The sequence below is a fragment of the Ornithorhynchus anatinus genome, chromosome 16, assembly GCF_004115215.2.
Source record: "Ornithorhynchus anatinus isolate Pmale09 chromosome 16, mOrnAna1.pri.v4, whole genome shotgun sequence".
Taxonomy (NCBI): Eukaryota; Metazoa; Chordata; class Mammalia; order Monotremata; family Ornithorhynchidae; genus Ornithorhynchus; species Ornithorhynchus anatinus.
The window spans coordinates 41,140,189-41,152,114 of NC_041743.1; the positions used below are offsets into that span (position 1 = coordinate 41,140,189).

Below are 11,926 nucleotides of genomic sequence, written 5' to 3' on the forward strand. Positions count from 1 at the left end.
GCCCAGGCTCTCCACACAAATCTGGGGGGAAGCAGGACTCTGGAACACCTCCCACCTGAACAACTCCTTCTTCAGGGGGTGAGCTCCAAGCTTGTTTGCATCCTGTCCTGGCTTAATGAAAAGAGTCAGCAAAACCTCTAGAATACTGTGTGACCCTCGACAAGTCACTTAACCACTGGGTTTCCTCATATGTACAATGGGGATAAATTAGACTGGGACTGTGAGACTTTGTGTGTTCTGATAACTGAATTTACCATAGCATTCAACACAAATAGGCCCCTAATAAATGTCACTCATTATTATTATTATTATTATTATATTCACTAATGTCCTAAAGACCCTGGCCCTAAGAAGGCGGCCAAAATGTGTGTGCTCATCGCATGGACATCAGCTGGTTCAGGTCACCTAGGCAGTGGGGGTTGTTAGCTCCAAGAAGGAGAGGAACTGGTCCAACCTAATTAACTTGTACTTACCCCAGTGCTTAGAACAGTGTTTGACACATAGTAAGTGCTTAACACCACTAAGAAAGAAGAAGAAAGGGGGCCTCATCCTCCATGGGTCCAAGTACACACATGGGCATCCAGAGGGGACCATCAGTTTTTCTTCTCTGGATGGTGAGGACTCAGCCTCATTGTGAAGGCTGTGTGTCCCTCCTATTATTGCCACTTCCCCCTCCCTGAAAAGTCCCTCGCCAACTTCCATCCCACCTGGCTCCTGCTGGCACTGGCGAACAACTTCCCAAGTCTTCCCTCAGGCTCCACAAGTATCTTCCACCCCAGCCTCCTCCTTGCCGGCCCCACAGGGGTGAGGGAGGCGCCCGGCAGGGAGAAGAGCCTACGCAGGAGATCTCCATGGCAGTGGAGGTAGTGAGGCTCTTGGAAAACCTCTCCTGGGTGGGGAACAGGTAAGGGGACCAGGGTACCCTCTGATAGAGAAGCCCTTGGGGATCCCACTCTGTGAGGCGGGTGCCCTCTGACGGGGGTCACTCTGAAGACCCCTGCACAGTCTCAGGGGCTGTTCTGGTGGGACCCAGGGAGCCCTCTCCTCTTCCCAACCAGGGGAGCTCCTGAGGTTCAGCCCTGGTCCTGAGGTGTCCAGTGGCTCTTGGCCACCCTAACCCAGCCTGCAGGAGAGCCTGCTCTGGAGGGCCTGACCCTTTGAGCTGCAGGCCATAGGTGGGAGACCCTACCACTCCCTCCTGCCAATGCAGACCACTCCCCAAGGCACATGCACCCAAACACATAGACATACACACACACACACGTTTGTGTGTATGCATGCATGCCCTCCTCCAAGATCCCAACCAGCTCTCACAGCCTCTCTCCAGATGTGTGCCTGTCTTACTGGCCCTGTCTTCCCCTCCTACTCTAGCCCTCAGTGCCCTCTCTCTCTCTCTGCTTGATTCTCTCTGATACTCTTGGTATTTGTGTGTGTGCGTGTCACTGTGGGGGGGGGGCGGGTGGTGTCTGTGTATGTGTCTGTGTGCTTGCCTCTGGTGCCTGGAGCCAATCTTTCCTTCTGGGCTTTCCCAGCCTGTGGTCGGGCAAAGGAGGAGAAGAGGGAGGTGGAGCCAACTGGCTCCAGGACAGGGAGGCTCTGGGTATTCACGTGGGGAGGAGAAGTCCTGCAGGCAGGGGGCTAACCTCAGCCTACCAAAGGATGAGCAGCCGCAGAGGGGGAGGCCAGGATCAACTTTCCTCCATTTCCATTTTAGGATACGATAAATAATAATAATGATAATGTTAGTATTTGTTAAGCGCTTACTATGTGCAGAGCACTGTTCTAAGCGCTGGGGTAGACAAAAGGGAATCAGATTGTCCCATGTGGGGCTCACAGTCTTAATCCCCATTTTACAGATGAGGGAACTGAGGCACAGAGAAGTTAAGTGACTTGCCCACAGTCACACAGCTGACAAGTGGCAGAGCCGGGATTCGAACCCATGACCTCTGACTCCAAAGCCCGGGGTGTGTGGACTTTGCCTGCAGTAAAAGGGATCTGGGTTAGACTTCAAATGGGCCTTCCTCTTTCTAAGGGATGACCCCGATTGGGTGGAGCTTGGGGGAGAGTGACTCAGTTGGGATTTGGAGGAAAAGGAGAGGCAAGTCACATATGGGCTGCCACAGGTGGGGTCCTGCCCAGATGGCAGGGGTGAAGGGGGGATGAGGGGGAGAACAGGCAATGCGATGACCTGTTCGTCTCTGGGCAGAAGTCTCTTGGGTCCATCTGACTAGAGGAGATCAGAGGGAGCCCCAGAACAGGGTCCAGGCCCAGGCCCAGCGCCGCCCCCTCACTGGCTGGCGTCAGCGGTGTGGGGGCATGAGTCACGGCTGGCCTGCTGCCCAAATTCTTTACAGATGTGGGAATGAACGGCTCTGGGCCTCGGGGGGGACCGGGTAAGAGAGGAGAGAGCAAGGCAGAGATGCATCAGCATACACTCCACTTCCCGACCCTCAGAGCACCCGCCCGGGACTCTGGCTTCTTGGCCTCCCAGGAGGGCAACTTGAAGACCTACCTTGAGGGCAAGGCAGAAAAATCAAGTATTTTTACACTGGCATCTGGGGAGCTGACAGGACGGGGCAGCTTACTTCCAGTGCCTGTGGGTAACCGCTTCCAATCTTATCTCCCCAGGCACTGTGCCCAGACACTGCTCAACCCTCTGCCTGGCCCATCCCTGATGCCCAAGGGGGCTGAAGGTGAGCCCTGGGCTCCCTCCTCCAGTCCCAAACTTACTGGCAACCTGAACCTCCCCGACTGCGTGCTAGGCTACTGGACCCTGTTGAGACCCACAGGCGTGCCCACCTAGGGTCAGGTGGAAGTCCCCCTATCCATTGAAAACTGGGGAGGGAGTGGGTGGGAGAAGAGAGAATCCCCTCATCCCTCCAACCCTCCCAGATTCCCTACCCCTCCCACCCAAGAAAATTGCTGATGGCTCAGATCCTGTTGGCACCAACAGCATATGCTGCAGAGGAGACTGGGATGGGCAAGAAACTTCCACTCTGCCACGCACACACACTCTCAGCCACACACACACACACACACACACACACTCATCCTATTACACTAGCGCACACCCAGCCTCTGTTAAATGCGTTCCGTCTCACACACACCCCTTCATTCATTCAGTAGCTAGCTCTTGGGCCGAATCCGTACAACAAATAGAGACCCTATAGCGCCCCCGACTGCCAGTTAAATCTGCACATTTGTGTACACCATCATATGTAGACTAAAATGCCTGTAACAAGGAGTCACACTTGTGGACATATATGCAAGCTACCAGATATACGCACATTGCCCTTTACCCTCTCCCAACACCCACACACACACACACACACTCTCTCTCTCACTGGGGCTGAGACTGAAGAACTCTCCTGAGCACTAAGCCCAGTCCTTGCCACTGGGCCAGCGGATAGCCGGGAGGCAAACTGCCCATGGGGTGGCTTGGCCAAGGAAATGCACAAAGTCCCCTCTCCTGCCCTCCCGCCTCACCTTCCTCTTCAGTCCACGCCCGCCACCAACCAATCAATTACATTTAATGAGCACTCACTATGTGCAGAGTACTGTACTCAGCGCTTGGGAAAGTACAGTATAACAATAAACTGACACATTTTCTGCTCATCACGAGCTGGCAGTCTAGAGGGGGAGACAGATGTAAATATAAATAAATTAATTACAGATATGTACATAAGTGCTGTGGGGCTGGGAGGTAGGGATGAATAAAGGGAATAAGTCAGGGTGATGCAGAAAAAAGTGGGAGAAGCGGAAAGGATAGCTTAATCAGGCAAGGTCTCTTGGAAGAGAGGTGCCTTCATTAAGGCTTTGAATGGGGGTAGAATAATTGTCTGTCGGATATGAGGAGGGAGGGTGTTCCACCAGGCATTTCAAGAAGAAAAGCAGAGGATGGGCCTAGTTGGCTCTCTCACTTACCTGCTGCTGCTGCCACCGACTCAGCCCTGCAGCAGCCCCACAGCCCGGCCAGCCAGAGGCCCAGTGTCCACGGGGCCCACATCTTGCCCTGGGTGGCCCGGGGACTATCCTGAATGGCCTGTGACAGAGAAAGACCAACTCAGACCCAGCCTCATGCTACCTCGCGTATGCGTGCTAACTTGCATGTGCACATGTACCCAGCCTCACCCGTACGGTCAGCCCAGCATGATTCCACACATGTGCCAACATCAGGCGGAAACCCCAGAAACCTTGGGATCCCGGAAGCCCAGATCAGAAGTCAGCATGGGAGCCAGGCCGGACACCTCCTGCTCTGATCCTCCGCTCTGCTGTCTTCCTGCCCCTCTGACCCCATCTACAGCGGGGAGCCTCTCCCAGAGAGTCCAGAGAGGATACTGGGTTGGACCCCTGGCAAGTTTCTGCCACCCACTGGATGTTCTCCACCTCAGGGCCTTCTGGAAAGAGTTGAGCGCTTGGCGGGGCCCCATCTCCCACTCTCTAGCCCCTACCAAGAGGTCACATGGGCAGAGGGGTTCCATGACCATCCCTGCCTAGGGCCCATTGCTGACTGCCCAACGAGCATTGGCCCCAAGAACAGTGGGCTCAGTCGCCAGGGCTGAGGGCATACAAAGGACCAGGCTGCAGGGAGAAGAAGAGAGGAGCCCACCAGGAGGCGCCAGGCCCCACCACCAGTCTTCTCACCCTGATATATGAACCTCTTTAGTTTTATTAGACCTTGATTGATGCCCAGCGATTAAATAAATGCATCACCATTTCCTCACCTGCTTGACCAACCCAGAATCAACAAGGACTCTATCACTAGAGGTCCCTCGTGGGCCGCCCCTGTCACCCTGCAGTCCTACATGCTCAAGGCCAGGGGAGAGTGGTCCTGGGCGGAATCCCCTCTTGGCCTGCCCCCTGGAAGGCTCTGGAGGTCATTTTGCCTACCCCTTGCCACCTATCACTCAATTCAATCAGCAAGAGAGTTTAAAGGGAAGGGGGGGGTTGTCTGCCTCTTTTGTTTACCTTCCTTAGGTCTCACCTAAATCCATCTTGCTTGCACCTTGGGCGATTTTCTCCTGGTCTTCCCTCAGGGGAGATGGAAGACATCCGGCAACTTTTCTCCAAGTAACCCAAGATCCCTTTCTGTTTTCTCCTAGCCCAGCCCTGCTTGACTCCTCTCCTTGCCTCTCTTCATTCATTCATTCAATAGTATTTATTGAGCGCTTACTATGTGCAGAGCACTGTACTAAGCGCTCGGAATGTACAAATCGGCAACAGACTCTCTTCCTACCCTGATCCTCCACCTCCCTAACCCCACAAAACTGCAGAGTCCAGCGCGGGGCCCCAGGTTCCTGGCCAGGGTCCTGACCAATAGAGGCCCGGCCAACAGAGGCCCTCCTTACAGTTGGACTGTAAACCTCGGGAGGAATGTGGATACGTGTGGAGGTGCGAACATGTATGTACGTGTGGCAGCCAACATGCTTGCCTTCCCGTCCTCAGGCAGCCCAGCTCCCCGCCCCCAAATATCTCTTTTCCCCTGGCACCTCTCCAGGCTACTTGGAGAGCGTTGCCAGCCTGATCCCTACCCTCCTCGCCACTCTAGACTCCGGAGTCCCCTCGAGGGTCCCCGGGGTGGGCGAAGAGAGCGAGCCGAAACCCGACTTCGGGGATGGAGGGCGGGAAGCAGACCCCCTGGGAGGCAGGCGGGGGGAGGGTGGGAAACGAGTCCCCAGCTTACCTGCCGGACCCCAAATTCAGACAGACACCCTAATCCGCCTGAGGCCCCTCTGGGCCGCCCGGTTCATCCTGTCCCGGTCCAGGCGAGAGAGAGAAAGAGGGAGCGGGGCCCGGCTTCCAAAAGCCCGATGGCGTTGCTCTGTCCGGCCCGGCCTGGCCTGCCCCGTTCCCGCCGCGCCCGAGACTGACGGGAGAGGAGCGAGAAGGGGCTGAGCCTCGGAGAGAGGTTTGGGGCGCTGCCAGGACCATCCCCCCGCCCCGGCGGAGCGCAGACGGGGCAGTGTAATCAAAGGCAGCTGCAGCGACGGGCCGGGACAGACCGGGGGTGTGAGCGCGGGGGGAGAGTTGGAAGAACTGGGTGGGGGGGAGAGTAGAGGTCGCCCCTCCCCACAACACCCCAGGCTCGGTTAAACGAGGTCCCACGAGGGGAGAAGAGTGAGGGTCGCCCATCACCACTCCAGGCTCGGTTAAACGAGGTTCCCCCCGGCTTCCACCGCCCCGTCACCCCCTGTCTCCTCTCTGGTCCCGGTTCAGCCCTCCCCCAATTCCTCCCGCCCAGGTGGGGGGCTTTGGGGGGGACCGTGGAGCCAGACGCAATTCCCATTGCTGAGTCCCACGTCATGCGCGGGCGGGAGGGGAGCTCTGTCCCTTTAAAATCCGCAGGATGAAACTTTGTGGGGAGGGGTCGGAGTGGTCGGAAAAGAGCGCGGTGACCCTTTAAGAGAAGATACTGCAGACCGTCCCCCTCCCCCGACTTTGAGGGGGGCGGGAGTGCAACGTTCCCGCCGCGCCGTGGCGCCCCGTAGCGCCCCGTGACGTGGCCACCGCCCAAACCCCGGTGGTCTGGTATTTTCCGACCTCTCAGCTCCTTGACCACAAACTCCTTCTCCAAGCCTCAGGCTTCGTCGCTCCGGGAAGACCGAAGCTTCCTGGATAGCGGCTCCCTCCCGCTCTTTGGGGGTTAACCCCTTGCTCAGAGAAGCAGCGTGGGTCACTGGAAAGAGCACGGGATTTGGAGTCAGAGGTCATGGGTTCGAACCCCAGCTCTGCCACTTGCCAGCTGTGTGACTTTCGGCAAGTCACTTAACTTCTCGGTGCCTCAGTTCCCTCATCTGTAAAATGGGGATTAAGACTGTGAGCCCCACTTGGGACAACCTGATTCCCCTGTGTCTACCCCAGCGCTTAGAACAGTGCTCGGCACATAGTAAGCGCTTAACAAATACCAACATTATTATTATTATTCCCCAGGAGCCCCCTCCCCCAAGGCTGATCGAGTCACACCTTGCAGCAGGCTGGATGGAAGGTGGCCTGGAAGAGCTGGGGAAAGACTGAAGCTTTCTCGGACCTGCAAGTCGCTTGAGTTCGATTTGTAAGGGAGTCCAGACCCCCTTTCCCTCCCCCTGCCCGCCTCTCTCCGAGCAAACTGAAATACCATCTGGGACATTTCCCTGCCTCCGAGCGGAACAGCGAGAAGGCAGAGAAGGGGGTCAGAGCACAATAACAATTATTATTATTACTATTATGGTATTTGTTATTCGGGGTGGAAATAAGCAAATCGGGTTGGACACGGTCCCTGTCCCACATGGGGCTCACGGTCTCGATTCCCCCTTTTATAGATGAGGGAGCTGAGGCATAGAGAAGTTAAGTGACTTGCCCGAGGTCACACAGCAGACAAGTGGCAGAGTGGGATTAGAACCCATGACCTTCTGACTCCCAGTCCCATCTCTATCCACTATGCCATACTGCTTCAGGCCTGGGCGCACAAAGCGGATCCGGGAGAGCTCTGCAGGAGCCCTGGGCTGGAGAGGGGCAGGTCAACCTCCCCATGTTCCTTCAGTAGTATTTACTGAGCAGTTACTGCTTGCAAAGCACTGTGGTAAGCGTTTGGGAGAGTACATATAACATCAGACACATTCTCTGTCCACAACGAGCTCATGTGACGGCCTGAGTACAAGCACAGTAACTGTGATCTGCCTGGCACTAGGGATGCAGCGGATGGAATCCAAGTCAGGAGTACTTCAGCTGTTAGGACTCCAGGACGGAATGGACTGCTACCTTGCTGGTACAAGTTCTCATTAATATCCCGACTGGATTATTGCATCAGCCTCCTCTCTGATCTCCCTTCCTCCTGTCTCTCCCCGCTCCAGTCTATACTTCATTCCGCTGACCGGATTATCTTTCTACAGAAACGCTCTGGGCATGTCAGTCCCCTCCTCAAAAACCTCCAGTAGTTGCCTACCAACCTTCGCGTGAAACAAAAACTCCTCACTCTTGGCTCCAGAGCTCTCCATCACCTGGCCCCCTCCGACCTCACCTCCCTTCTCTCCTTCTACAGCCCATCCCGTACACTCCGCTCCTCTGCCGCTCACCTCCTCACGGTCCCCCGTTCGCTCCTGTCCCACCGTCGACCGCCGGCCCACGTCCTACCACTGACCTGGAACGCCCTCCCTCCTCACATCCGCCTAACTCTCTTCCCCTCTTCAAAGTCCTACTGACTGCTCACCTCCTCCAGGAGGCCTTCCCAGACTGAGCCCTCCCTTTCCCTTGCCCCTCCCCCCTCCCCATTACTCCCTCCCTCTGCTCTTCCCCCTTCCCCTCCCCACAGCACTTGTGCATGTTTATTATATTATTTCTCTATTTTATTAATGATGTGTATATATCTCTGATTCTATTTATCTTGATGGTATTAATGCCTGACTACTTGTTTTGTTTTGTTGTCTGTCTCCCCCGTTTAGACTGCGAGCCCGTTGTTGGGCAGGGATTGTCTCTATCTGTCGCCGACCTGTACATTCCAAGCTCTTAGTGCAATGCTCTGCACACAGTAAGCGCTCAATAAATATGATTGAATGAATGAATAAATGGATAGAAAGAGGTAGACAGTTTCCAAGTACACTGGCATCAGTCACCCCAGTACAGGAGAGGGCAGCAGCCCTGCTGACAGAGGAGAAACAGATACCACGGGAAGAAGGGAGCAGTGGTAAACTGGGGTGATACTGTGTGACTGTAGGACCATCAGGACCTCCTCCCCTTCAGGAGAGGGGGGCATTACGGCTTTCGCTCACGATACCCCATACCTAACTGCCCCACCTCCTGCTCCTCCCTTATTTTTGCTCTCCTCCAGCCAAGGAGCCCTGCTCACAGTCTTCACACATTACTCCCTTCTGCCAAGGCATTTCTTGTGTCATTCCCTGCACCTGGAATTCCCGCCCTCCCTCCTTTTCTTCCCCAAGCACTGAGAAGACTTCCCTAGTCTAACTTGGGTAGGTATGTTCCTTATGCCTAGATTGTGTTCTCTGCCTCCTTCAGTTTCACTTGATAGTTGGAGCCTGTCTGTAACTGTGCTTCCTGGGATTTGAGGCCAGGTACTGTTCCTTTTCCCTCCTGCTCAAGTCTAACACAAGGAGACAGTGCTAACAGGAGTAAGACTGAAGATCCCCCTCTCCCCACCCCCCAAAAAAGGAAAGACTACCAGAATATCCTAAGGAAGGGAAGCCCATGGTACGGAAAGGCACCCAGGGAGAGGGAGAATCCAGTTGGCCTTCTCTCGCCTTTCTGAAATTAAAAGGCCAAGTCAGCGGAAATCCCAACCAGCCGCGTTGATTCAGACCCCCAAACCCCAACCACCACCGCTGAAGACTGTTCCCAGCAGCGAGTGGGGGCTGGGAGGATCGCTCTATTTTAGTCCGGGAAAATGCTGAGTGACTCGGAAAACAGGAGTTCAGGAGCCTTCTGGGAGATTGAAGCAAGAGGGATTGAGGTTAGAGTTTAGGATGAGCTCTCTCAGTCCAGAGAGGGAGAGAAGGGATGGAAACAGACCAGATGTAGAGACTATCACCCCCTTCCCCCAGGCATCACCCCTTGTTGAAAGGAGTCTGGGCTCGGGGGGTGGGGAGGTACCTATGTTCCACCCCCATCCCCGCTCATACTCCTTGCAGGTTGGAGAGACCGGCTGACCTGGCTCCTGTGGATTAATTGCTTAATGAGTGTAAAGTGCCTTATAAATGCTAAGTGTTATTAAATGAATTGCTCAAGGAATAAGCCTATTAAAAGCTGAATTTCCCCCCGGGCACCAGAGGTGATGTGAAAATAGGAAATTGAACAGATTGAGTCACTTAATGCAGGTGAAGCCAACAGTTTCTCTGCCCCCTCCCTCACCTCACCTTCCCACTCAGCCCTCTTCCTCCATCCTCTCCCCACCCACCCCCTTCTGCTTCTTACCTGAGATATGGGGGACGTAGGGCTTGGTGGAAGTTGTCTGAATCTCTGGAGAGAGTTTGAGGCTCCCAAAGCTCCAGGTGAGGGGAGGAGGTAGGAGACGAGAGAGGTTGAACTTTATGGTGGGGTTGGGGCTGCCCAGCTGGAGAAGGCCTTCTCATCGGGGGACCTTGTAAGCGGCAGAGTTGTGGGGAAACACCATTGATTGACTGCCAGAAGGCAGCCCGGGGAGTGACCTGGTACTTGTGACAGTCTCCAGCTCAGGTTTCTGCAAGATGCAGGCAGACTGGTCAGCCTCTACAAAGAGTAAGCCCCACAATCATGCCATTTCTGGATCAGACCACTGACCCACCAGCCCAGGGTTCTGTCTCAGGGCCAGGCTGGAGACCTATAGGAATCGGGCTACCATTCTGGTGGTTACAGATGAGCCACCTAATTCCCTAACTCTTCCCTACTACATCACTAACTTTCCCTCCAACACTTCACTATGGTCTGCTGGCCCGTGAAGCGGCTAATTGGCCTTGAGTGGCAATTAAACTTGTCTTCGCTGATCCAGTCAGGTCTCTGAACTGGAAACGAAGCAGAGGAGGGAGAGGCTGGCCTCCCACAGCTCGGGATTGGTTCTCACCTCCCTGAGGGGCTCGCAGACCCCCCTAGAGCAGGGTTGAAGTAGTGGGTCTCCTCCTCAGCCTTCCAGCAGAGGGAGGAACTATGCAGAGAGAAGCTTAAGCTTCTTATATGCAGCTGTCCATTTCAAATGCATGAACATGTGTGTACAGGCATGCACCTGCCCAGGAGTTTTCTTAGGATGTTAGAGACATCCTACTCTCATGGGCTCCTCCCCCTAAAATTGCACACATAGCAACCCCCTGAGGACCCCAACTTGGCCCCTTGCCCTCTGGAGCTTCATCAGGTTCTCTTGCAGAAGGCTTCAGCTTGGAGGAATCTGACCCCCACGCCCCTTCCAGTCTTACCGCTCACTCTCACAGAGTTGAGATACAAGCAGAAGTGTCTCCTCTCAAAGCCGGGCACTGTGCCTTCACCCAGCTGGCCTTGCCACTTGGTAATCAGAGCTGCTAATGGCCACCAGCTGACTGGGCATCCCCACTGCTGCTGAGGCTCTCCAGGGTTAAGGCAAGGGGGCCAGGATCAACCCGGGGGGACTGGACACCAGAAAACCCCCCACACCACAGGGAACCTCATTTTGGCACCATGTCCATCTCTCTGTGCCCAAAAAGAGGGCCGACTGGGGGAGGGGGCCCCCCCAGGGATGGGAACTGCTTGGAGAGTTCCCCAGCCCCTTAGCAATTTAGCACACGGAACGTGCTAAATAAATTCCACTGATTGAGTGAATGATTCCAGCTGTGGCCAAGGAAGAACTGGGCTGGTCCCTGATTAGGAGAGGCTGGGGATGGGGATATGGAGGTGGGGGTGGAGGAAATGGAATCTCATGTGAGAATGATAATGATTATTTCACCTACTAAACACTTAACAGGTGCCAAATACCTTGCTTATCAGGTGCGACACTATCCTGTCCCACCAGGTGGTTACAGCCCTAGAGGGAGGGAGAGCAGTTATCTCATCCCCATTTTACAACAGAGGAAACAGAGGCACAGAGTGGTTAAGTAACCACAGAGTGATTAAGTAACTTGCCCGAAATCCAGCTGAGACTAGAACCAGAATTAGCTCAGCATCTGGGTGTGGGCTAAAGGGGCTCAGAGGTCACACATACACCGGTGCAATTGATGGAGTCTGTCAGAAACAACAGATGGGCCTCCTTCCTGAGGCTTCTGAGATGAGATCCTGCCACATGGAGGAGTTGATTTGAGAGCTAGTGGTTTGCACAGTGTCACTCATGCACTCTAATCTCTGCTGGTCCTGTTCCTCCCGGGACACAAACTATAATGAGTGAGAAGGTGGGCAGGGGTGGGTAGCACAGGTGGGTTCTATGCCCATGTTCATCAGCTTCCTGGTCCTCGGACTTGTGTGCTTCTGACAGGGCCTAGCTCATGCTGCACAGACTCACAAG

General features: G+C 54.9%; 1 protein-coding gene across 4 annotated transcripts in view; it reads right to left on the reverse strand.

Annotated features, from left to right (window-relative positions):
- Positions 1 to 5,862, reverse strand: part of COL16A1 (collagen type XVI alpha 1 chain) — a 51,431-nt gene extending 45,569 nt beyond the window's left edge. For all 4 annotated transcript variants that reach the window (XM_029080912.2, XM_029080910.2, XM_029080911.2 and 1 more), the window contains exons 1-2: positions 5,684 to 5,862; positions 3,925 to 4,042 (exon numbers count right to left, since the gene is read on the reverse strand). In XM_029080912.2, coding sequence (XP_028936745.1) covers positions 3,925 to 4,006 — 82 coding nt within the window. In that variant the 5' untranslated portion in view covers positions 4,007 to 4,042; positions 5,684 to 5,862. The remainder of the gene's footprint in view (positions 1 to 3,924; positions 4,043 to 5,683) is intronic.
- Positions 5,863 to 11,926: the final 6,064 nt, after the last annotated feature.